Below are 27,295 nucleotides of genomic sequence, written 5' to 3'. Positions count from 1 at the left end.
ATGCAAGAAGCTGTATTTCGTTGGAATTTTTAAAAGTTTGTTTGTATTATGTAACAAACATAGTTTAGTTCTACATTATGATATTAAACTGAAACATTGGATGTTAATTAGCATGCTCATTGTGCCTGAAGGAGACAGGTATATCGTTACACTCACAAGGAACATTCCCAAGAGTCAATGAAAAATTTTGATGAATTTTGGCAGGTATCCGTATGGGGCAAAATAAATCAATACGTGTTTTTGTTTTTGCCCAGTTTCACGTTTAAGAGGTAAAACACACACCGAAAGGTAATTTGACGTATTAGGTTTAGAGGGAATAGCTTCCAAATAATGAAATATAAAAAAGGTTTTTATATAACTGTTGAAGTGTAACTGACGTTTTCAAAACTGTATAATCAACTTTTGAAAAAATCAAAAAAATTACAAATCACTCCTACACCGTTAATGAATTCTACAAAACAGAAACTTTTATTACAACATAAATTAAAGAAGCTCGCATTCCAAGTACATCCATGTGTGATGAAGATAGTTTCTGCTATACCATTATTGGAAAATAAGTTGTACACAACGTGCTGTTGGAGTATGTACAATATATAAGGGGCGTTCAAAAAGAAACGAGTGGGAGGCATAATTACAGAAACCCATACCTGTATGTTAGAAGTATGGACCCTGGCTGTTGAGACACATGTGCCACTGTGACACAAGGCGGTGAATGACTGTCTCATAAAATACCCGGGCTGCGATGTTTACCAGTTACGCACGTGCAGCTGGACGTCATCGTCCGAGGCGAATCGTTTGCCCCTCAGAGCTTTTTTAAAAGGACCAAAAAAGCGCAATCACAGTGAGAGAGGTCAGGGCTGTATGGAGGGTGGCCGAGAACCTCCCATTTGAATTTCTGCAGGAGTGCCGCGACTGTGTTGGCCGTATGAGGCTTTGCATTGTCGTGGAGCAGGACGATGCCACAGGTGAGATTGCTTGGTCATTTTGATCTGATTGCTTGGCGAAGGGTGGTCAAGGTTTGCGAGTAACACTGGGTATTCACTGTTGTCCCGTGCTGCAGGAAGTGAATCAGAAGGGGGCCATCTTGATCAAAGAAGAACGTCAGCATAACCGTTCTTGCACTCGTGTGGACGACTTTCAGCTGTACATGTAGAACTGGTTGGCATTGCAGCCCCGGGAATTCCATGAGACAGCCGTTAACCACCTTTTCACAGTGGGACAAGTGTCTCAACAGCCAGGGTCAGTACTTCTAACATACAAGTACTGGTTTCTGTGATTATGCCTCCGGCTCGTTTCTTTCCGAACGCCCCTTATACTTAATTAAAATATCTGAACTTTCATTTTTATTCCAGTTATTTGTTGTAAATATTTTGTTGCATTATGGAAACTGTTATTTCACTTTTTCGGTTCATATTTCATTTCCTTTTTTTAGTTTACACTTTCAAATACGTATATTTTGTTAACAGAAAGTAATGAGCAAACAAGTATTATGATACAAATGATTTGTGCCTGTCGTATTTAAGTTCATTGGAAAACCTCAACGAAGAGAACTGCCAATGTACTAGTGACTGCAGCTTCATTGTACTTCTTCTCATGTCGAGATTGACATCATAATCATGCTGCAGAACTACGAGGGCAGTTCAATAAGTAATGCAACACATTTTTTTTCTCGGCCAATTTTGGTTGAAAATACCGGAAATTTCTTGTGGAATATTTTCAAACATTCCCGCTTCGTCTCGTATAGTTTCATTGACTTCCGACAGGTGGCAGCGCTGTACGGAGCTGTTAAAATGGCGTCTGTAACGGATGTGCATTGCAAACGACGGGCAGTGATCGAGTTTCTTTTGGCGGAAAACCAGGGCATCTCAGATATTCATAGGTGCTTGCAGAATGTCTACGGTGATCTGGCAGTGGACAAAAGCACGGCGAGTCGTTGGGCAAAGCGTGTGTCATCATCGCCGCAAGGTCAAGCAAGACTGTCTGATCTCCCGCGTGCGGGCCGGCCGTGCACAGCTGTGACTCCTGCAATGGCGGAGCGTGCGAACACACTCGTTGGAGATGATGGACGGATCACCATCAAACAACTCGGTGCTCAACTTGACATCTCTGTTGGTAGTGCTGTCACAATTGTTCACCAGTTGGGATATTCAAAGGTTTGTTCCCGCTGGGTCCCTCGTTGTCTAACCGAACACCATAAAGAGCAAAGGAGAACCATCTGTGCGGAATTGCTTGCTCGTCATGTGGCTGAGGGTGACAATTTCTTGTCAAAGATTGTTACAGGCGATGAAACATGGGTTCATCACTTCGAACCTGAAACAAAACGGCAATCAATGGAGTGGCGCCACACCCACTCCCCTACCAAGAAAAAGTTTAAAGCCATTCCCCGCAGCCGGTAAAGTCATGGTTACAGTCTTCTGGGACGCTGAAGGGTTTATTCTGTTCGATGTCCTTCCCCATGGTCAAACGATCAACTCTGAAGTGTATTGTGCTACTCGTCAGAAATTGAAGAAACGACTTCAGCGTGTTCGTAGGCACAAAAATCTGAACGAACTTCTCCTTCTTCATGACAACGCAAGACCTCACACAAGTCTTCGCACCCGAGAGGAGCTCACAAAACTTCAGTGGACTGTTCTTCCTCATGCACCCTACAGCCCCAATCTCGCACCGTCGGATTTCCATATGTTTGGCCCAATGAAGGACGCAATCCGTGGGAGGCACTACGCGGATGATGAAGAAGTTATTGATGCAGTACGACGTTGGCTCCGACATCGACCAGTGGAATGGTACCGTGCAGGCATACAGGCCCTCATTTCAAGGTGGCGTAAGGCCGTAGCATTGAATGGAGATTACGTTGAAAAATAGTGTTGTGTAGCTAAAAGATTGGGGAATAACCTGGTGTATTTCAATGCTGAATAAAACAACACCTGTTTCAGAAAAAAAAGTGTTGCATTACTTACTGAACTACCCTCGTAGATCTCAAAATCTCTTCACAAAGTCCTTTCAACATTGAAAGCCGTATGCGCCAACTGCTGTATTTGCCCCGTCGTGCCTTTTGGGATCACCAGATCACTGAAATCACTGAAAAATACTTGTTTTGTTGTTTTATTGAAATATGAACGAATAAAATATGTACAAAGACAGAAATCACCTTGTATGAAGCTAACGTGATGAGAGATAAGTTATGCAATGTAGTTAGATGACTTGGAATGAATTTTTGTGTGTAAAGACAGTATTGTGAGCTTTACTACGGATTAAAGAACAGAACGCCAGAGCATTTGATGTTACTGTAAAAATTGATATTTCAAAGTACCACAAACGAGGTAACGAAACCTGAAAGCAACATGGACAACAATGAATACTAAGATTTTAAAACAGTCTGGCACAAACGAAAGATAGTATGTGACAAACATTTTGTGAACTGGGCCCAGCTGTGTGAGTCGATTGCACAGACTTCGCCCAAGGGAGCAGTGAAGATTAACACTAAATAATTTCGGTGCCAGATGGAATATTACAATCTCTGTAGAAAAACAGTAGATATGCTAATGCTAATCTTGTTTTGTCACATCCGGGCATATTTACTTTTTAGCGTTGAATAGAACTTTTCCAGTGACTAATATTGTCCTATGAGTCCTTCTTCAAGGTCGTAAAAGGAGGTAAATGTGTAAGTAGGCTGTTTAGGTTTCTATGTTGGTAACGCCACGTAGCGCTCTGTATGAAAATCACTGGTTGTGCTGTGTGAAGTCTGTGGCCTGTCTGCATTGTTGGATAATTGCTGTTGTAGTGTTGGGCAGCTGGATGTTAACTGCACGTAGCTTTGCGCAGTTGGAGGTGAGCCGCCAGCAGTGGTGGATGTGAGGAGAGAGATGGCGGAATTTTGAGAGCGGACGATCTGGACGTGTGTCCATCAGAAAGAGTAAATTTGTAATATTGGATATCATGGACTGATATATATATATTATGACTTTTGAACACTATTAAGGTAAATACATTGTTTGTTCTCTATCAAAATCTTTCTTTTGCTAATTATGCCTATCAGTAGTTAGTTCCATCAGTAGTTTGAATCTTTTATTTAGATGGCAGTAGTGGCGCTCGCTGTATTGCAGTAGTTCGAGTAACGAAGATTTTTGTGAGGTAAGAGATTTGTGAAACGTATAGCTTAATTTAGTCAGGGTCATTCTCTTGTTGGATTATTGAAAGTTAGATTGTGTTGCGCTAAAAAATATTGTGTGTCAGTTTAAGCACAATCATGTAAAATTTTTCTATGGGGTTGTTTCAAATGAAAACGGATTAGTTCCTGGAAGCCTTGGGGAGTGTCAAAATGGCCTCTTGCGCAGTACGCAAAAATTAAGCGAGTATAATTCTCTCCGTTTTTAAGAGCTTGCAGTCTTTAACTTTTCGATTCCACGATCAAAACGTAAAAGGACTAATAGTTTTTTCCAGGTCACCTCATTAGAGAAGCCCTCTGCCTCCTGCATAGCACTCTAAAGCGTGACAGGTGTTTAGCGAGTGAGGTGGCGCAGTGGTTAGCACACTGGACTCGCATTCGGGAGGTCGACGGTGCAATCCTGCGACCGGCCATCCTGATTTAGGTTTTCCGTGATTTCCCTAAATCACTCCAGGCAAATGCGGGGATGGCTGCTTTGAAAGGGCACGGCCGGCGTACTTCCCCATCCTTCCCTAATCCGATGAGACCAATGACCTCGCTGGTGGGTCCCTTCCCTCAAACAACCCCACCCCAGAGACATGTAATTTTTTTGTAGATCGTAAATATAACAATAATTATGAAATATGGCACTAGGATATAACCCGTTCGTACCTCTTTCGCTAATGTAAATCCATTTTGAGTGCTGCGACTAACGATTCTATCGAGAATCATCCTCAAATTGGGTGTGTATCTGATTTTCAGAATTATTAAATAATTTTTCTCTCACTAAGCAATCAACAACTTTTCCACCCCCATCAGTAACGCGAGTCACTAAAACTAAACTACGCCCGAACAAGCCATGAAGGCTCAGCGGCACTGACCGGCCGCCGTGTCATCCTCAGCACACAGACGTCACTGGATGCGGATACGGAGGGACATGTGGCCAGCACACCGCTCTCACGGCCGTATGTCAGTTTACGAGACCGGAGCCGCTACTTCTCAATCAAGTAGCTCCTCAGTTTGCCTCACAAGGGCTGAGTTCACCCCGCTTGCCAACAGCGCTTGGCAGACCGGATGGTCACCCACCCAAGAGCTAGGCCAGCCCGACGGCGCTTAACTTCGGTGATCTGACGGGAACCAGCGTTACCACTGCGGCAAGGACGTTCGCAAAAGGGAGTCACACCGAAAGAGATTTTACACTACTTTGGAATCCCATACCTATATTGTGAAATATTTCATATTCCTTTATTAATGACATTAGAAGAATGTGCAAAATAAGAGAATAATTGCACCTATCAATGACCACTGTTTATCTCTCCATTTCCTTACATAACACTGCAATGGTGCTGAAACGAAAGATCGCAGTAATCTAAGCAATGGGAATTTATTTAGACAAATGAGTCCACTTTTTATACACAGCTCTTTCTGTTCTGCCAAGTTCCTCTTATTGTTTAAGGATATGGAATACGTACGTGAGAACAGCGTAATTTTCCTTGTGTCAGACCATGCATTGACTGTCGCATGGTCTACGGAACATACTGACACACTAGGTGTCATCTCCTGCACTGATGCGGATATCCAACAACACGGGGCCACAGTGCTTCGAGCGACTCCAGAAGATGCGTTTGCTGTCGGTTTGAAAGAGCCTTGTGGCAAATGTCAGAACTGTGCAGCTAATGGTGATTGCTTTTCAAGACCAGTAAAAGTATTTTGTTTGTAACTTTTGTTTCTTTTATTACCTGAGACAATTCACTTACGTTTTCAGACCCACCATGTAATCTGTGTTCCTTTGCACTAACGTTTGCAATAACGTATCAATGCGTATAATGTCAAAAGTGACACTGAGAGTAAAATCAATTTTTTAAAATCTACTCTTAAAAAGTAAACATTAAAGCTAATCTGCACTTTCTTTATGTCTCCTGACACTCGCCACTGACTTTTGCAATGTAGAAAGTATGCACGCGACAAGCGCGACAGGGGTCAAGTTTTCCGCGGTGAATGGCAAAAGTTTTGCGCCGCGGGGGGACCAGGCGGCTCCGGCTGTGGCTATATAATCAGTGGCCGCCGCCCAAGCAGGCACACAGCAGCGGAACGTAGCAGCAACAGCAGCAGCATGGCGTGCAAGGTGAGGCAGCCGGCAGCAGCGCAGTCTCGTGTTTACCTGGCGCCGTGGCGACGGCTTTGTCAAGCATTAATTTGAACATACTTTCACCTCTCGTATACTCGTAAACGGGGCCCAGGAAATCACGTATAACGATGAAGAATTGAACACAATTGCTGGTAATGAACGACAGACGTGTCTTACACGGCAATTTTTTGTTGTTGCTTTTCGTAACAAAATAATGAGATCGTCTGATAAAACATCGTCTGTCAAAACATTATTCCAGGTTCCTCCATGTCTAATTTTAAGGCTACGTGAGTTAGGACAATTATCAAAGAAACAATGGGCATGTTCAGAAGATATATATATATATATATATATATATATATATATATATATATATATATATATAGGGAGAGAGAGATAACAGAGGGAGAGGGAGAAGGTAGCGGAAAATTTAACGAACAAATAGGCTAAGATCAATGATGAGGGTGTTTGTTCCCCACTGTATACTTTCCTGTACAGAAGTAGTTTGTGACATTTGGCACTATATACATATTGTATGAATAATAGCGGTTAATAGCAAGGTGTGTGGTTTGAGAGTGGGCGTGTCAGCGTCAAACTGGTAACCACTACAGCTGAATTTTATATCAGTGCAACTGAGACAGACGAATAAAAAAAAATATCCAATTTCCTCAACACTGAAGAGTTGAGGACCTACCACCTCGTGGCAGAGCACGTCTCGAATAAAAAAAAAAAAATAAAAAAAAACCACTTTAGAATGATATAATATATTAGTCCAACGGATGCAGATGCAATTAAATATTTCATAGAATTACATCTAAAGCGCAAGCTCTACTGGTCACTAGCGCTTATCAAAGAGATGCGTCCCTGCGTTAGTTCTTTTGCTTTGAATGGACTCTTCATACAGCAGAAAATCTCCACTTTTTTTTGCCAAATTTTTCTTGACTTCAGAGTCCCACTTAGGAGTATTGCAAGCACCTTCTACAGGGGCATACGAAAACTGGAAAATATGTTCTACACAAAAGAGGGAGCACTTTTTATCTGGGACTGAGATGTCAGAGCGGGAATGTTAACTGTATTCTGTTTCTTTGGCAGTTGATCATCCTGTCCGTGGTGGTGGCCGTGGCAAGCGCCGGCTATCTGGGCGCCCCCGCCGTCTACGCCCCTGGCGCACCTCTGGCTGCCCGAGGATACGCCGCCCCCGCCTACGCTGCCCCCATCGCTCGTTACGCCGCCCCCGTGGCTAGGGCCTACGCCGCCCCCGTAGCCAGGGCCTACGCCCCAGCTGTCGCTGCCGCCCCCGCCGCCGTGGAGTACGACCCGCACCCCGAGTACAGCTTCGCCTACAACGTCCAGGACGCCCACACTGGTGACTCCAAGACGCAGCACGAGAGCCGCAGCGGAGACGTCGTCCAGGGCAGCTACAGCCTGGCCGAACCCGACGGTTCCATCCGCACCGTCGACTACACGGCTGACCCCGTCAACGGCTTCAACGCCGTCGTGCACAAGGAGGCCGGCGCCCACCCCGCCGTAGCCGCCCCCGTGGCCGTCGCCCACGCCCCCGTGGCCGTCGCCGCCCCCGCCAGGGCTTACGCTGCTCCCATCGCCAGGGCTGCCTACGCCGCCCCCATCGCTAGGGCTGCCTACGCTCCCGCCCTGGCCTACGGTGGCGCCTACCATGGTTAAGGACTGACATGGACCAACCAACCAACTACTCATCCTCATTTTGTACAAATTTTTGTATCCATTAATGAACATCAATATAATATTTGTCTAAACTATTTAGTGGTACATTATTACTTATTTTCATTTTCATCCCAAACCCAGCCTTTCCAATGCATGCTAAATTACGATGGCTCTCCCAAATGTACGTAATTGAGCTACAGTATTATAACTATTTTCAGTACTTGTAAATTATAATACGTAGTCAATGTTGTATGACATGTAGCACGAGTTGTAGAATGTCTACGCCATAAAACATTTCGAACAATTTAAGCAATTACCAGAAAATAAGGTAAATCTGTCACCATCTAAAAGGTTGTTTGAACACTGATGTGCCTTACAACCACTGGCTCTGAACAGGTTGCGAATGGATCAAAGGTACCGACCGACCACCGAGTCATCCTCAGCCCTTAGGCTTCACTGGATGCAGGTTTAGAGAGGCATGTAGTCAGCACGTCCCTCTCCCGGTCGCTGTCGGTTTTGCAGCTGCTACTTCTTAGTCAAGTAGCTCCTCAATTGGAGACGGTTTTACTACTGCGGCAAGGCCGTTGGCACTGTGCTTTATTAGGCATGGTTTTATTGGAAGTGGTACGCCCTTGCCTTATCTCTGAGCTTTCATCTCTGAGCGGACTTGGTTGGTTGGTTGGTTGGTTTTGGGGAAGGAGACCAGACAGCGTGGTCATCGGTCTCATCGGATTAGGGAAGGATGGGGAAGGAAGTCGGCCGTGCCCTTTCAGAGGAACCATCCCGGCATTTGCCTGGAGTGATTTAGGGAAATCACGGAAAACCTAAATCAGGATGGCCGGACGCGGGATTGAACCGTCGTCCTCCCGAATGCGAGTCCAGTGTCTTACCACTGCGCCACCTCGCTCGGTGAGCGGACTTACCCGACGGGTTATACAGAAATACTTACAGGGTGTCTTGGAGTCCGATTCACGGCACGTTGCAGTTCAGCGTTTCCACATTAACAAACATAGCCAGAGGGGACAGATGTGATAATTGACAGATAGGAAGCTGAAGACATTGGTGGGAAGCAGTAGTAGCAGTATACAGTCCAAGGTGAGAACCAGTTGGATCGAGCCATCGAGCGAGAACAACACAGTTTATCCATGTTCCAGAAAGAAATTTCTGATCATGTACCACTATTACGGAAAAGGCTCAAGGTGACATCTAATTCTGCGTTGTTCTGCCATATAGGTATGTATTACTTTTTCAAGTAATTGTTGCACAACGGTGCACACGCCGCTGCAGAGTGTAAGATTAATTCTGGATCAGGTCTTGTAGACTGTGACTAAGCCATTTCTCCGTAGTATCATTTTTAAAGTTCCGTGACTCAATCAGTGAAAACGAAACATATAAAGGATCACTTTGTTGTCCGTCTGTTTGTATATCCGTCTAGTTATACGACTGTTAAAACCTTTTACCTCGGGAACGAGTAGACGTATCAAGTTCAAATTTAAGTGATGTACTAAGGTCTATGGTTCCCTGGCGGTGTACTAAATGTAACCTTCTAAGTAAATACAGTCAAAATATATGGCCATTTGTGTCACATTTTCTGACACTCGCAAACTCATTAAAAGGTATAGGCTACTTCCCATTGACCTAGAATCATGAACTGTGGCAAGAAACAAGCCTTAACAGTCCTAGTAAAGGAAAAAATCCAAAAAGTCTTCATTTGAAATTATATCACACCAAAAAAATATTTTTTTTGTCATTTGTTATCCGACTTCAAAGTTAAAATTAAAGCATTCTCGAAAGTCTTGGAATTGTTACACATATATCTTGCCGGTATCAGTATCGATAACAAGCAAAAATCGTCGAGATTTCCGGTTCCCCGTCTGCAGAACTGTGTACACACCTAATTAAATTTGTACGACGGTGAGTCTCACTCGCGTACCGAGCGAGGTGGCGCAGTGGTTAGCACACTGGACTCGCATTCGGGAGGACGACGGTTCAATCCCGTCTCCGGCCATCCTGATTTAGGTTTTCCGTGATTTCCCTAAATCGTTTCAGGCAAATGCCGGGATGGTTCCTTTGAAAGGGCACGGCCGATTTCCTTCCCAATCCTTCCCTAACCCGAGCTTGCGCTCCGTCTCTAATGACCTCGTTGTCGACGGGACGTTAAACACTAACCACCACCACCTCACTCGCATATGGCCAATTTTTTTCCTGGAGTGTCAGTCCCAGAAAATATGCAGGAGAACGTCTGTTAGCTTTGGATAGTAGAAAAGAGGTACTGCTTCGATGTGTAGTTTCGAGGACGGGTTGTGAGTCACGCGTGGATAGCTTAACCAGCATCCGCCTCTGGCAATTCCGCAGTGCGGATCGCTCACAGCCGTCCCCGCCGCCGCACGCGTGGTGTTTGTTTACTTCCGCGTCACAGCGCCTCCAAGTCGAACAAACTGTCATGGCCAACTCTTACGTGATGATGTTAAGATTCCTTGTGACGATCTCATCGTCGTTGACCTATCGATGGTCAGCAGCGTCCTTTATGTTCAGATGACTTCCGACGTTGCCTGCAACGAGATTATCCAACGGACGCGACAATTACTCAAATTTCGACACCCGACGACTACATCGGGCCTATGGTTGTGGGCCATGACGAACTTAGGCTTCGAACGATCCGTGTTCTCGAACTGCCTTTCGAGGTACAGGAAGAAGTCATCGCGGAGCTAAGCCCTTATAGAAGAGTATACAGACGTGTAGCCGAAACACGGGTACATTTTAGTTGGCTGCTGCCGATCAGTGATGAGTTACGACGGTCAACCCCGAACATGTTATTGGTTATGGCAAAGAGGGCGACGTCCGCAATGGATGCCTGAAACGCCGCATCACACAACTACGGTACGACGACACGAAAGCCGACCGAACCACAACTGAATTTCCAATCACCTGCGTGTTGGCACCGCACGACCACCCCTCAGAAGGCGCTGAGGCGCTGTTCATAACGTTCTCCCAGGACTGACACAACCGAAGGCGTCACAGCAGGTTGCCACCGACAATGCTGCCCGTTAACATAACTTCCAACCGGACCCACCCACACTCGAAGATCACAAGCATACTCGTGAGGGTCTTATGGAGACTGAAGACCGCATTATCCCAGCAGCGGCTTTTGTACCGGAACGACGGGAGTCACTTTCTTCCTAAGACATCGACACACATTGCCGGAAGGAAAAGTAGCCCTAACGGCGCAGGAAACGCAGTAAGACATCAGAATCGACCATTGAGTCAACTTCGTAAGACGAAGAGGTGCCGCAAAAATCTGAAATCTTCTGCTGCCAGGGAGACGCATTCTCCCCAAGAATGACATTCTTGCATCAGAAATTGTGAGCAAGAACCACGCCCGGAAGCCGTAGAAATAGCACGCCCATCGTCGCCGAAGCGGCTGCGTCGACTCGGCCAGCGCCGCCACCTCTCGCCATGTTGAAACCTACGAACCGTTGTTATGGGCAGATGATGGGTTCAAATGGCTCTGAGCTCTGACTTAACTTCTGAGGTCATCAGTCCCCTAGAACGTAGAACTACTTAAACCTAACTAACCTAAGGATATCACACACATCCATGCCCGAGGCAGGATTCGAACCTGCGACCGTAGCGGTCGCTCGGTTCCAGACTGTAGCGCCTAGAACCGCCCGGCCACTCCGGCCGGCCCAGATGATGGGGATTTGCCACTCCAACCTGATGCGGAACTGAGATTTGTTCTTCCAAGCAATGGCTCTGAGCACTATGGGACTTAACAGCTGTGGTCATCAGTCCCCTAGAACTTAGAACTACTTAAACCTAACTAACCTAAGGACATCACACACATCCATGCCCGAGGCAGGATTCGAACCTGCGACCGTAGCAGTCGCGCGGTTCCGGACTGCGCGCCTAGAACCGCGAGACCACCGCGGCCGGCTTTTGTTCCTCCATTACACTGACACTAAAATGAGAGATTATCCCACAACGTCTCCTGCCCCATGGGCTTCCACAATCCTCCACCTCAAAGTTCAGCAGCTATGAGCATATCGTCAGCACGGATCCCCTACCAGGCATACCCAATAATATCGGCTACCACTTTAAGCTTCAAGTACTGCACAACACGACAGGTGCAGCGGACATCGACATAGCCCTTCTACAAGAACTGAGGACAGCAACTTGATGTTGGTCACATGGATACGAGAGGTGGATATGGAATACTCGTGTAGGACCACCCTCCTCCGAGAAGGGCTTGCAGTTTCTAATGTCGCAAATCTACCTGACATGTGAGGGAATCAGAATCATAAAACTACACGCCCTATGGGATAGCTCCTAGGTCCATGCAAAGGTTATCACGCATTTATTTCTCGGAAATACAATCACCTCATTGTGGTCGGAAATCTCAATTGCGATTTTGAGCGTACATACGAATAACCACATTTCACCACATGTCCAGAACTTGGCTTTTTTGTCCGCCACCTTCGTCTCATCGGCACTTGAAGACGGAGAGTGGCACACAGTGATCGCCCGGGGCGTCACACATCACGAGACACTGCGCCGGCCGGCTCGATAAAATATGTATGTCTGACACATTCTATCATCTCCACGCGGAACATTGACCATCTGTCTTTCGGAATATGAAATCTACATCTGTACCATCGACCTTTATAGACAGTCTACATGGCGCAGCGCATACAGTCTATATGGTGCAGCGCAGGACCCTGAAAACTGAACACTGCGCTATTGCGAGACCCCGAATGTCGACAACGGGTCGCAGAAGCTTGATATGATTGTGTCAAACGCATCATGCGGTACGAGGCCACACTGCAGTGGTGGATACTGTGCGCCAAACCGGCCATCCGCCGCATCTTGACACAATATGGCAGAGCCAAAGCCTGGTGGAACCACCTCACAACAGATTTCTACTATATTGCTCAATGCGACCTCATGGACCGTCCCCCGTCCCCTGGGCCGTCAAAAAGAACATCAACGCATCAAGGCAGAAATTTTAAACTTGACCAGGTGCCCTCTGGAAGGAGACATCATACAACCACGCGGCAAAAACAGGATTAGTGGTGAAGAACGTTATATGCGTCATATCCTCAAAATGTTTGTCGACGTCAACAGGCTTTATTGTCAACTTCAGACCTACCTGATGGACTACGGCTGACATCGCAAGATCCCGTCGCCGATGCCTTCATGACGGACGAGAGACACCACTATCAAGAAGTACCGACCGGTGCAGAGGCTATTGTTGAGGTTCCCCAGGAGATCCATCATAAACTGGACGCCGCTGCGGTAACACTCCTTACTGTGGAAGTGACCACCGACTATATCCTTCGAGCTGTGGCCAAAGCATCACTGAATCGGTCTCGTACTGCAAACTTTGTATGGCACACCACTCAAGACACCAACGCCCATAGAAGGCTTACTCATACCTTTCCCGAAACTTGCATGAGGAACACGGCTTGGTAGTTACTGGCCAATCACGTTACTAAATTGCGACTTCAAAATTTCCACGAGAGTTCTAGCAATGCGACACAAACAAATGTTCCGATAAGTTGTGTCCCATGAACAAACTTCCTTAGTTGGCGATAATAACATCAAGACTGCCTTCAGTGATCGCTGTGGCGACACAATTCCGACTGACACGCGTTTCTATTTCCATCGATTTCAATCAAATGTTTGATCGTGTGAGTCACGCATTACTCAACGCAGTGACGGACTGGATAGTGATATCCCCGACGTTCACGGAGGTGTGATCACGCACCTCCTTCAAGGGGCGATGTCCAGGCTTCTCGTCATTAGAAGACTCAGAGAATATATACGGATCGCACGCCCAGTAAGTCAGGGTCACAGATAGCGTGGCTCTCTTTGAGCTGGTGGACATCCTCCGCTCTCTCAGAGTGGTGTGCACGCGAGAGCTTCGCCGTACCTCGATGATCGATTTTCGGGCACTACTTCAACGCGTGCGGGCGAACATACAGAGCCACCTACTACGCCTGCTGAAAATGTGCCAGAGGATCACCTTTGTCAGTGCACACCTGGCAGCCCGGATACCCCACATGGCCCAGATTCTGCCCATCACTGCGACAATGGCTGCCAGGCTATAAGCAGCCTTCGGGTATTTTATATGTTGCGGCCATATCTTCATATTCGAGTATGATGCTCTTACTTTACCGAAGTGGGATGGTGGCCTCACGCTTGTTGACGTAGGAGCTAGTACCACGTGACTTTACACCTCCGGTTGTGGAAAAGCGAGGATATAGTTTCACTGGAATGTTGACCGCCGAATATGACTTATTTCGAGACGCCTGCCAACGTCATTGGTACATATACTACTTCAAATGCCACTGATCGGAGTTTTCCTTTTGGAATACTGTTACATATGCAACACGCTCCCCAGGCTGGAAGACGAATACCTACGCATCTACCGCCTTCTCTGAGCGTCCCTACCCCGAAGCCCCGCCGAAGCACGTCACCCCAGTTTTCATGACCTATGGTTTAGGAAACGAGCCAACAACCATACAACAACACTGACATCACTGTGACGTGGTACTTTCTCGTCAATAGCAAATATACTACAAGGCAGAAACTGCACCGCATCGCGCTGGTGGACTCACCCCTGTTCCTCAATTGCGATGTCGAAGATACGGATTTACGCAGTTTCGAGTATGGGGCTCCAGCAGCTGTCTGGAGCCTTGTACAGAAGATTGTGGTTTTCTACCTTCGAGTGCCCCCTAACACGTCTCTCCTACCATGCAGATACATCCTGATGCGCCTTACTTTCCGTCGTCTAAGTGGCACGCCATCACATCGTAGATCCGGCGAACTTCTGGGCACGTGTCCATGTACAACGCCACACCTTGCGCCGGCATCGACACTATCGGGCCACTTTCATGAACTCCTTAGAACCCTCCCAGGAGCTGGAATCGAGACGAAACGCGCCACAAAGGCGGGAAACACCCCCTCTCCCCTCCGACGATAGAACGGCCGTTGTTCTAAATTGCTCAAATGGCTCTGAGTACTATGGAACTTAACGTCTACGGACATCAGTCCCCTAGAACTTAGAACTACTTAACCTAACTAACCTAAGGACATCACACACATCCATGCCCGAGGCAGGATTGGAACCTGCGACGTGGCGGTCGCGCGGTGCCAGACCGTTGTTCTAACGGCGAGACGAGTGGAGCATGGCGATGCAAGTCTTCCTACCTTCCTTATCTTCCTTTTTCTTTTCATCTTCTCAGCATTTTTCCTTACAAGTGTTTAATTTACGGATGACTTTGCAACAGCAGCCAGATTTTTTTTTCTTTCTTTTTTTTTGCATAAGCTCGGCTATTGTGGCTATTTACTAATCATGGAAAACAAGTTAGAAAAAAGGATCAGAAACAGAGATCGTATACTCTGTATAACGGTCTCTTCATGGCTAGTTATTTTTTGTTTCTGAAATAAAAGAATACACCGGACTATGACGGCTAGAAAAAAAGAAGAGCCCTTGGGCCGCTTGAGGGTGTGTTTGTATTGTTTTGTTTACCCAAGTTAATATTTCATTTTGTAGTGAGTTTAGAAAAGAAGGCTGCTAAATGCTATTTAATTAAAATAACAAATTTATGTAAAGATTGGAACGTCAATCTGTTCTTATTTAATTTGGCTTAAAAAATAAATACATAGAAAAAAGTTGGTAGGAAGAACAGTGAGTGGGAGTCCTGGATTTGAGTCCCGGCAAAAGAAAAGAAAACCAGCAACACTTTGTCCACAAGAAGTAAAGTTCCGTGTTGGATTCCCTGTCTGATACATTGTTTTAATTTGCCAGGAAGCTTGTAGTGCATGGTAACTGCAAAGGACAACATTAATATCATATGTAAATAATAGTTTGAAGCTTCAGATAACTCATGGTGTAGCTTTCTATGAAAATCAGCACATAAACTGGCACTCATTGTATCAGTGGTCATAAATAGGTTGTTAATTATATTCATGCTGACATCAGTTGTTCAAAGAATTATTTCAGTTTATCTCAGGGTACCAGAATAGAGCTCAGTTGCCTTGCCTCATTTGTTCGTTACTAGTTTATAGGTTTGTTTTCTGTGCTGTATTAGCTGAGCTGAGAAATAGTATATACCAAATGTCATACAGTCGACGCTGTGAAGATAAAGCTTGGGATTGTTTACATGATATCTGCTGGTAAACTTCGAGTGCGGGATTGAGGTTGGTTGGTTGGTTGTTTTCGGGAAGGAGAGCAGACAACGTGGTCATCGGTCTCATCGGATTAGGGAAGGATGGGGAAGGAATTCGGCCGTGCCCTTTCAGAGGAACCATCCCGGCATTTGCCTGGAGTGATTTAGGGAAATCACGGAAAACCTAAATCAGGACGGCCGGACGTGGGATTGAACCGTCGTCCTCCCGAATGCGAGCGGGATTGAGGTGTTCACTGATTTGATTGTGAAGTGCTTGCTGTTTTCAAATATGTGGACACCCATATTCAGATTTCAATAATTTTCAGTAATTTTGTAGGACTGAACTGTATACGGTATCAAAGGGAGCGGTACAGCAGTTTTGGGATGCACCGTCAGTAACTTGACTTCACAGTCTCCTCACAAGCTGTAAGCAGCTCTCTGATCAACAATCTGCCAGGGCTCCTTTTAGTATGGACATTTGTTCGGTCTACGATGTTCACGATTATGGGAGTTATAAAGGAAGTTAATAATTTTTTTCTTATTGATAAATGTACAGATAATTTTTCGACTCTAACACCAAAGATTCATTTGAGAAGTATTTAACAGTGATGGACAAAAGAAGATTTACGCTCTTTGTTTATTAGGTTTAGTACTAGTTACCTTTCGTTGTTCTCATGTCCTGGTGATAAGACGTGCTGTGTAGTTACTAGTGAAATTATGCTAAATAATGAAAGCAACTTTCGAAACACTACGATTTTCTCACTTTCGATACTATGAATCCCAGCTCCTGTAACTCTGGAAGATTATTACTATTTTAATTTAGTATGGAGAATTTAGATGGTGGCGACGATGTTCACGACGGCCCTGCTCAACAACAGAGGTACTGAATGCGTTCATCTCTTTCCCTTCGTGGCCGCCAATGTCAATTGCAATATATAGGTCATATTTACCTCGCCTGCAATCTTTCTTTTCATTTACTTACGAAGTCCGATTATTTTCTTTCTTAGATGAATAAACGCATTTTAACCACAATTCATTTTACCTAGGCCACGGGGAATGATGGTACTTAGAATGTACGTGCCTCTATACCGATCGTATGTTCGCATACAACTGAGTGTGTACCGATCTAACTATACTTATGACCCATTCCTCTTACAGTATTAATTCTTATTTTGAACCACCCATTCTTGAATGTACGTGCTCTCTTATTTGTGTAATCAGTCGGGTGTATTCTTTAATAACATTGCTTTTAATACTCAGTGGCTTACTTTCCACAATTGGCCTTTGCCTGCGTCACAACGGCGCTTCAAGCGAAATATTTATTACGCGACATTTCTGACTAAGATTCTAACAATTTAACAGGGCGGTTACAGGGACAATTACTTAGAAATCATTTCTGAAGCGTTCTAGACTGTCTTTCGAGGCTTCTTTGTGTTGCGAGATCTACATTGAGTTTTACAACTGAGAACTTGTATTCCCAGCCATTAGGGATAAGGTGTATCTATTCACGCAAGATGTTGTACTCGGTGGAATTTTTAAAAGTTTGTAATTATATAAAAAACATAGTTTAGTTCTACATTATGACGTAAAACTTAAACATGCGATGTTACGCATGCTCACTATGCCAGCAGGAGACAGGAATATCGTTACAAAATGGTTCAAATGGCTCTGAGCACAATGGGACGTAACTTCTGAGATCATCAGTCCCCTAGAACAACTTAAACCTAACTAACCTAAAGACATCACACACATCCATGCCCGAGGCAGGATTCGAACCTGCGGCCGTAGCAGTCCCGCGGTTCCAGACTGTAGCGCCTAGAATCGCTCGGCCACCACGGCCGGCAGTATCGTTACACTCACAAGGAATATTCCCTAGACTCAATGAACGATCTTGATGAAATTTGGTAGGTGTTTGTAGGGAGCAAAATAAAGCAATAAGTATTTTTGTTTTCGCCCAGTTTCACTTTTAAGGGGTAAAACAAATGCCGAAAAGTAATTTGGTGTATTGGGTTTAGAGGAAATAGCTTCGAAACCATGAAACATAAAACACTTTTATATAAAGTTGAAGTGTAACTCACGTTATTGAAAACTGTATAATCAACTTTTGAAAAAATCATAAAATCTACAAATCACTCCTACATTGTTAATGAATTTTGCGAAATAGAAACTTTTGTTGCAACATAAATTAAAGAAACTCACATTCCACATACATTCATGTGTGATGAAGGTAGATTCTGTAATACCATTTTTGGAAAATAAGTTGTACAGAATGTGCTGTTGGAGTATGTGCAACACACCTAATTAAAATATATAAACGTTCATTATTATTCTAGTTATTTGTTGTATTATGGAAACTGTTATTTTACTTTTTCAGTTCATACTTCTTTTTTTTTTTTTTTTTTTAGTTACAGGTTCACATATGTGTATTTTCTTAACAGAAAATAATGATAACCAATTATTATGATATAAAATCTTTACAGTAATGATAATCGGTAAATAAATGCTTAAAACTGATTTGTGCCAGTCATATTTCAGTACATTGGAACACCTCGACGAAGAGAACTGCCAATGCACTAGTGGCAGCAGCTTCATCATATTGTTTTTCAAATAGAGATTGACCTAATAATCATGCAGCAGAACTAAATCTGAGAATCTTGTTACAAAGTTCTTCCAACATCGAAAGCCGTATACGTCCAACTGCTGAACTTGCCCCGTTGAGCTTTTTGGAACCACCAGATGAACAAGTTCCTCGTCCTCAGTTGCGACATTCACAACAGTTGTTTCGCACTGACCGCCCCAGGAATCTAACGATAATACAGATTTTTCTCCTGCACTGGGAAAGAAAACTTCTGTCAAGAATCATCTGACATGGTCAGGCGTCACAAGAACATTTTTGGCTTCAAAAAGAAGTTCTCTACTTCTCTGTGAAAACTCTCCATTAGTTTCTTTTAAAACTATGAACAGGCTGGTAAACAGTTTGCTAGTTTCAGAGACTGCAGGGCTGAATCGTTTAACTGTAACTGATTACAATGGCTGCGGTATGAATTCAATTTTCTTTACACCAGTTTGGAAAAATAGTCCGCATAGAATGGAACTCCAGGTTGAATCCGGTCTGTTCGAAGTTGTACAAATTTTCAGCTCCCAAAACGCTGTTGTACTCCTTAACTTGCGCTAAAAGTCGTAAAATGATTTCGTCGAGATCATTTTCATCGTTTATACAGTGTCTACTTATAAACTTTGTGTTTTCCGAGATAAAATTCCGCGCACCTTTTCAAAATTCAGTAGCCATTTGGGGCATGCATTGATATTGTGTAACTTTACTTCCCTGCTCATTTGCAAGACCCACTTTCGAATGTCGGTATCTTGGATAAACAGTCGATGGTCCATAGCCTACACTACTTCTTGTAAAGTCCAATAGTGTACTATCATCATCTTATCACTTTGTGTGCCATCACGAAAAAAATATTTTTCCCATATTTTTCATTGACATAACTTTGTGATATTTATGCTGCATGGATGAAAGCGACCCTTTTCCCTTGTTTCCGTTTTTTCAAAATTCAACTGCAGACTTCTTATAATCGAAATTTAATTTGGTTTCTGAAGAAAGGACTGCTCATGTGTTTTACAACCGGATATACAATCACTGTCAATCATTGCTATATCATGGAGTTCATCCATCAAACTGTAGACCATTATCTTGTTCTATTATGGTCGAATGTCTATTCACGCTGTCACAAATCAGTGCAATAATGGTGTCTTTCAGTTCCACTTCGGGAAAACTGGTAGAACTCTCAGGGAATTCCATACTGTATAGATGATCATTTAGCATTCGGTAAATATTACCCGGGTTAACGGTTGACACTTTCCCTATTTGTAAACAGATGTACTTTGTACACAATGCAAAATCTCGGGTCAGTTCAACAACAAGTTTGTTCAACATCACAGGTTCAGTGCATACATCTACATCTACATTTATACTCCGCAAGCCACCCAACGGTGTGTGGCGGAGGGCACTTTACGTGCCACTGTCATTACCTCCCTTTCCTGTTCCAGTCGCGTATGGTTCGCGGGAAGAACAACTGTCTGAAAGCCTCTGTGCGCGCTCTAATCTCTCTAATTTTACATTCGTGATCTCCTCGGGAGGTATAAGTAGGGGGAAGCAATATATTCGATACCTCATCCAGAAACGCACCCTCTCGAAACCTGGCGAGCAATCTACACCGCGATGCAGAGCGCCTCTCTTGCAGAGCCTGCCATTTGAGTTTGTTAAACATCTCCGTAACGCTATCACGGTTACCAAATAACCCTGTGACGAAACGCGCCGCTCTTCTTTGGATCTTCTCTATCTCCTCCGTCAACCCGATCTGGTACGGATCCCACACTGATGAGCAATACTCAAGTATAGGTCGAACGAGTGTTTTGTAAGCCACCTCCTTTGTTGATGGACTACATTTTCTAAGGATTCTCCCAATGAATCTCAACCTGGCACCCGCCTTACCAACAATTAATTTTATATGATCATTCCACTACAAATCGTTCCGCACGCATACTCCCAGATACTTTACAGAAGTAACTGCTACCAGTGTTTGTTCCGCTATCATATAATCATACAATAAAGGATCCTTCTTTCTATGTATTCGCAATACATTACATTTGCCTATGTTAAGGGTCAGTTGCCACTCCCTGCATCAAGTGCCTATCCGCTGCAGATCTTCCTGCATTTCGCTACAATTTTCTAATGCTGCAACTTCTCTGTATACTACAGCATCATCCGCGAAAAGCCGCATGGAACTTCCGACACTATCTACTAGGTTATTTATATATATTGTGAAAAGCAATGGTCCCATAACACTCCCCTGTGGCACGCCAGAGGTTACTTTAACGTCTGTAGACGTCTCTCCATTGATAACAAAATGTTGTGTTCTGTTTGCTAAAAACTCTTCAATCCAGCCACACAGCTGGTCTGATATTCCGTAGGCTCTTACTTTGTTTATCAGGCGACAGTGCGGAACTGTATCGAACGCCTTCCGGAAGTCAAGAAAAATAGCATCTACTTGGGAGCCTGTATCTAATATTTTCTGGATCTCATGAACAAATAAAGCGAGTTGGGTCTCACACGATCGCTGTTTCCGGAATCCATGTTGATTCCTACATAATAGATTCTGGGTTTCCAAAAACGACATGATACTCGAACAAAAAACATGTTCTAAAATTCTACAACAGATCGACGTCAGAGATATAGGTCTATAGTTTTGCACATCTGCTCGACGACCCTTCTTGAAGACTGGGACTACCTGTGCTCTTTTCCAATCATTTGGAACCTTCCGTACCTCTAGAGACTTGCGGTACACGGCTGTTAGAAGGGGGGCAAGTTCTTTCGCGTACTCTGTGTAGAATCGAATTGGTATCCCGTCAGGTCCAGTGGACTTTCCTCTGTTGAGTGATTCCAGTTGCTTTTCTTTTCCTTGGACACTTATTTCTATGTCAGCCATTTTTTCGTTTGTGCGAGGATTTAGAGATTTAGAGAAGGAACTGCAGTGCGGTCTTCCTCTGTGAAACAGCTTTGGAAAAAGGTGTTTAGTATTTCAGCTTTACGCGTGTCATCCTCTGCTTCAATGCCATCATCATCTCGGAGTGTCTGGATATGCTGTTCATTTTGATAAACGGAATTTAACGTAAGACCAGAACCTCCGAGGATTTTCTGTCAAGTCGGTACATAGAATTTTACTTTCGAATTCACTGAGCGCTTCACGCATACCCCTCCTTACGCTAACTTTGACATCGTTTAGCCTCTGTTTGTCTGAGAGGTTTTGGCTGCGTTTAAACTTGGAGTGATGCTCTCTTTGCTTTCGCAGTAGTTTCCTAACTTTGTTGTTGTACCACGGTGGGTTTTTCCCGTCCCTCACAGTTTTACTCGGCACGTACCTGTCTAAAACGCATTTTACGATTGCCTCGAACTTTTTCCATAAACACTCAACATTGTCAGTGTCGGAACAGAAATTTTCGTTTTGATCTGTTAGGTAGTCTGAAACCTGCCTTCTATTACTCTTGATAAACAGATAAACCTTCCTCCCTTTTTATATTCCTATTAACTTCCATGTTCAGGGATGCTGCAACGGCCTTATGATCACTGATTCCCTGTTCTGCACATACAGAGTCGAAAAGTTCGGGTCTGTTTGTTATCAGTAGGTCCAAGATGTTATCTCCACGAGTCGGTTCTCTGTTTAATTGCTCGAGGTAATTTTCGGATGTGCACTCAATATAATGTCACTCGATGCTCTGTCCCTACCACCCGTCCTAAACATCTGAGTGTCCGAGTCTATATCTGGTAAATTGAAATCTCCACCTAAGTCTATAACATGCTGAGAAAATTTATGTGAAATGTATTCCAAATTTTCTCTCAGTTTTTCTGCCACTAATGCTGCTGAGTCGGGAGATCGGTAAAAGGAGCCAATTATTAACCTAGCTCGGTTGTTGAGTGTAACCTCCACCCATAATAATTCACAGGAACTATCCACTTCTATTTCACTACAGGATAAACTACTACTAACAGCGACGAACACTCCACCACCGGTTGCATGCAATCTATCCTTTCTAAACACCGTCTGTACCTTTGTAAAAATTTCGGCAGAATTTATCTCTGGCTTCAGCCAGCTTTCTGTACCTATAACGATTTCAACTTCGGTGCTTTCTATCAGCGCTTGAAGTTCCGGTACTTTACCAACGCAGCTTCGACAGTTTACAATTACAATACCGATTGCTGCTTGGTCCCCGCATGTCCTGACTTTGCCCAGCACCCGTTGAGGCTGTTGCCCTTTCTGTACTTGCCCAAGGCCATCTAACCTAAAAAACCGCCCAGCCCACGCCACACAACCCCTGCTACCCATACTGGGAAGTACAGGCAGTCCAGAGCAGAATCCGAAGAAACGTCCGTGTTATGTGAATGTAGGCTTTCCCGGTGTATACTGCTGATGAAATCTTCTCGGACTTCCATCCGGGTAGCTGCGTCGAAAATCCGCGACGTTTCGATGAGTGTCATTCTCATCATCTTCTGGCTATCATCTTCGCCATTAGATGATGAGAATGACACTCATCGAAACGTCGCGCATTTTCGACGCAGCTACCCGGATGGAAGCCCGAGAAGATTTCATCAACGTTCGTGTTGATGGCCACGTCCAAAAATCCGTGCGATGCGTAGTAATCCGAAGAATGTTCCGCGAGAAAGAGCTCCTGAAGAGTGTAGCGAGGTCCAGAAGTTGTGCGGGGATGTGCACTTTCTTTTAGATTTTTCGGTTCTGTAACCCTGAAAGGGGAAGAGTTGGCTTTTCTATAGCTTTCTAAGTTGCTCATTGTTCGCTTCTGCGCTACAATTTTAACATTTTATTTTTATCTTTTATTTACAAACGACTGCAAGAAGTTCTTGCTACTCATTTATTTTGATAAACGGAATTTCCACATCATATATTTATTTCATTTTAGGTTAAGTTAATATAAAGGTATAAAACATAAAAGATTAAATGAAAAACATAAGTATATGCAAGTGAGAATACAATAAGACGTGAGGTATTAAAACATGTAATGTGGGATGCACAGTAAGAATATAGAAAAAGTAAAGATGGAAATAACTTTTCAGAAATTTAGGGGAACATACTGTCTATAATAAATGCTACAATACGGAGGTTCTCTGTTTTCGGAGTATTGTTTGTTGTTTTAAGTTACAATACTTGCAATAGTTACCGTCTTGGTGGGGTGAGGATGAGAGGAAAGTTGTTTAGGGGTGCGGAGTGTGGGTGTCTGTTTGATTGTGATGAGGTCTGGTTGTTGTGTCCCGCACACTGTACAGGATGCAAGCTGCTTCGTACGTGCTTTGTCTTCCGGAGTGTTGATAGTGTTATTTGGTGCGTGTGTGTATGTGTGTGTGTGTGTGTGTGTGTGTGTGTGTGTGTGTGTGTGGGTGGGTGGGTGTGAACAAGTGCGCACGCGTGATATTACGTTGTTTTGTTTCACTGTCTGGCATCTAGGTGGGGTGGCCTGGTGGTGTTTTTTGTAGGAGTTCCGTTGCGAGTGCTATGTAAGAGAATATTTTGGAGGTATTTTGCGGTACCATACCCGCTGTGTGTGTGTGTATTTGGATCGTCTGTTGTCACTGAGATCGCTAGTTAGAAGGTTGGGGTTGCTGTACATCTTGTCTTTAATACAGCCCCACAAAGAGGAGTCGCATGTGTTCAGATCCGGAGAATGTGGCGGCCAATCGAGACCCAGGCCTGTGGCCTCTGGGTATCCCACAGCCAGAATGCGGTCTCCAAAGTCCTCCTTCGTACATCAGACACTCTCCTGCTTCGATGACGTCGATCTCCGTTTTGCATGAATCACGTCTTGTCGAAATCAGGGTCACTTTGGATAATGGGGATGAAATCATCTTCCAAAACCTTCACGTACCGTCCGGTAGTCACCGTGACGTTAAGAAATATCGCACTGATTATCCCGTTGAGGGTGAAGAGGCTTCCCGTTTGCGAAATGAGGATTCTTAGTCCCCGAAATACCGCAATTACAATTATTGACGAACCCATCTAAATGAAACCAAACCACGCTTACGCATGCTGATTCCTATCATGCCCCGTGGTCAACAGTGCAGTTTGAATGTCCTAACGCTAACCGTTCAGAAGTTATGACGATTTTTTTATATAGTTCAATAATTCTCACCCTGTAAGTGTAACACATGGTGAGGAAATAATAAATAGGGTGTAGGGTGATGCCGCGCGGGATTAGCCGAGCGGTCTCAGACGCTGCAGTCATGGACTGTGCGGCTGGTCCTGGCGGAGGTTCGAGTCCTCCTTCGGGCATGGGTGTGTGTGTTTGTCCTTAGGATAATTTAGGTTAAGTAGTGTGTTAGGGACTGATGATCTCAGGAGTTAAGTCCCATAAGATTTCGCACACATTAGAACATTTTTTTAAATGAAAGGTATGATCCATTCAGTTAGGCGAAAAGGGAGACCTAGAAGAAGATGAATCGACGAGGTAATAATGGATATCACCAGTATGGGAGTCCAGGCGTGGAAAAGAGCAGCAAATAATCGAGAAGTGTGGAGGAGGATTGTTGAAGGAGCCAAGGCTCATCAAGAGCTGTAATGCTACTGAAGAAGAAGAAGTAGTTATATTTACTAAATAATTTGTGATGTTAATATAAAATGACTCGTTTCATATCATTACAATTTAACGGGCAAATGGAACATGGGTATATGTTACTAATTAACTAAGACACTCATATTCGCCACTGACGTTTTGCAATGTAGGAAGTATGAGGTGAACAAGCGCGACAGGGATCAGGTTTAGTGCGGTGAATGGCGAAAATTTTGCGCCGTAGGGGGGACCAGGCGGCAACGGCTGTGGCTATATAAGCTGTGACCGCCGCCCAAACAGGCACACAGCAGCGGAACGTAGCAGCAGCATGGCGTGCAAGGTGAGGCAGCCGGCAGCAGCGCTCTCTCGTGTTCGCTTGTCATCGTACCGACGTCTCAGCGCAGCTTTATGTAGAGCTTAGTTCCACCTGTCGTACGTCATAAACGAGGACCACGGAATCTGTTCATCACTTAAAATGGAACTGAACATTGTGGACGATAGTGCGGAGCAGGAATGTGTTAGACGACACATTTTTGTTCCTTTCTTAATACCTTAAGGACATAACTATTTCAAACATTACGCCAAATTCCTTCATGTAATATTTTTTATGGTACTTGAGTCAGGACGATTATCAAAGAAACCACGTACATTCCTACGATTCAGAAGCCACAATAATTAGTACACTACGATTCAGATAACGTGGGAACATGTGGAATAGATTAATGTAAAGTATAGCACTGCGATGTAATTGTGGATGTGCGCTTTTCGCAGGCAGTATTGAACCATCTGAACTTTCTTTACTATTTCATACAAAAACTTCGCAGTATGTTGTAGCGTATTAATCCACGGATTGTAGATATAATAGTAAGTTTTGAAAGGAGACTCAGTATTGATGCATGTTTTTAAAATTACATTAACGCTGTTCTTCTTTTGCTCCGAATTTCATTTAGCGAATTCCAAATTTTTCTTCACTTCAGACTCTCATATGGGAATGTTACGGATACCTACAAAAAAAGATATCTGCTGCAGAGCCACAGCAGTAAGGGAGAACAATTTCTACATAAAAGATGAAGTATTGTTTAATTAGGATTGTGACGATAGCAAGAATGATAACAGTGTTCTCTTTCTCCGGCAGTTGATCGTCCTGTCCGTGGTGGTGGCCGTGGCAAGCGCCGGCTACCTGGGCGCCCCCGCCGTCTACGCCCCCGGCGCACCTCTGGCTGCCCGAGGATACGCCGCCCCCGCCTACGCCGCCCCCATCGCTCGTTACGCCGCCCCCGTCGCTAGGGCTTACGCCGCCCCCGTAGCCAGGGCCTACGCCCCAGCTGTCGCTGCCGCCCCCGCCGCCGTGGAGTACGATCCGCACCCCGAGTACAGCTTCGCCTACAACGTCCAGGACGCCCACACTGGTGACTCCAAGACGCAGCACGAGAGCCGCAGCGGAGACGTCGTCCAGGGCAGCTACAGCCTGGCCGAACCCGACGGCTCCATCCGCGTCGTCGACTACACGGCTGACCCCGTCAACGGCTTCAACGCCATCGTGCACAAGGAGGCCGGCGCCCACCCCGCCGTAGCCGCCCCCGTGGCCGTCGCCCACGCCCCCGTGGCCGTCGCCGCCCCCGCCAGGGCTTACGCCGCTCCCATCGCCAGGGCTGCCTACGCCGCCCCCCTCGCTAGGGCCGCCTACGCTCCCGCCCTGGCCTACGGCGGCGCCTACCATGGTTAACGACTGACGTGGACCAACCAAGCAACTACTCATTCTCACTTTGTACAAATTTTCGTATCCATTAATAAACATCAATTCATCCAAACAATGTATTTTTTCATTATTACTTTTTATAATCCGAAGTAATATAAACTACTACAATTGCATGCAGCAGCGAAGACCTTCTGTCACTTTTAATATACATTTGTGTCATTTTATTATGTATACTAGGTGGTCGTAAAGTCCCGTTACAAACTGCCAGAACTTCTATAGCGGTATGAGTATATAATATATTGAATAGGAGCTCATGTCCGGAAACGTACCGTTTCCGTTCTACGACGGTT

The 27,295-nt window shown here is 44.7% G+C and overlaps 2 protein-coding genes across 2 annotated transcripts; both read left to right on the top strand.

The window, feature by feature from the left end:
• Window positions 1–6,257: 6,257 nt before the first annotated feature.
• Window positions 6,258–8,043, top strand: LOC124594021 (cuticle protein 18.6). The gene is made up of 2 exons (XM_047132373.1): window positions 6,258–6,269; window positions 7,257–8,043. The coding sequence occupies exons 1-2, from the start codon at window positions 6,258–6,260 to the stop codon at window positions 7,953–7,955; spliced, it is 711 nt and encodes a 236-aa protein (XP_046988329.1). The 3' UTR covers window positions 7,956–8,043.
• A 78-nt stretch (window positions 8,044–8,121) lies between these two features.
• Window positions 8,122–26,972, top strand: LOC124594020 (cuticle protein 18.6-like). Its single transcript, XM_047132372.1, has 3 exons — window positions 8,122–8,136; window positions 13,077–13,247; window positions 26,334–26,972. The coding sequence occupies exons 1-3, from the start codon at window positions 8,122–8,124 to the stop codon at window positions 26,970–26,972; spliced, it is 825 nt and encodes a 274-aa protein (XP_046988328.1).
• Window positions 26,973–27,295: the final 323 nt, after the last annotated feature.

This window comes from Schistocerca americana, chromosome 2, assembly GCF_021461395.2.
Source record: "Schistocerca americana isolate TAMUIC-IGC-003095 chromosome 2, iqSchAmer2.1, whole genome shotgun sequence".
Lineage (NCBI taxonomy): Eukaryota > Metazoa > Arthropoda > Insecta > Orthoptera > Acrididae > Schistocerca > Schistocerca americana.
The sequence above is the reverse complement of the archived record's forward strand: the minus strand, read 5'-3'. Positions and strand labels throughout refer to the sequence as shown.

Bases quoted from the DNA above. Each gene is read 5' to 3' on its own strand.
- LOC124594020 (XM_047132372.1), top strand. The intron at 13,248-26,333 runs GTAACACTCCTT...TTGTTTAATTAG, and splicing joins ATAAACTGGACGCCGCTGCG to GATTGTGACGATAGCAAGAA.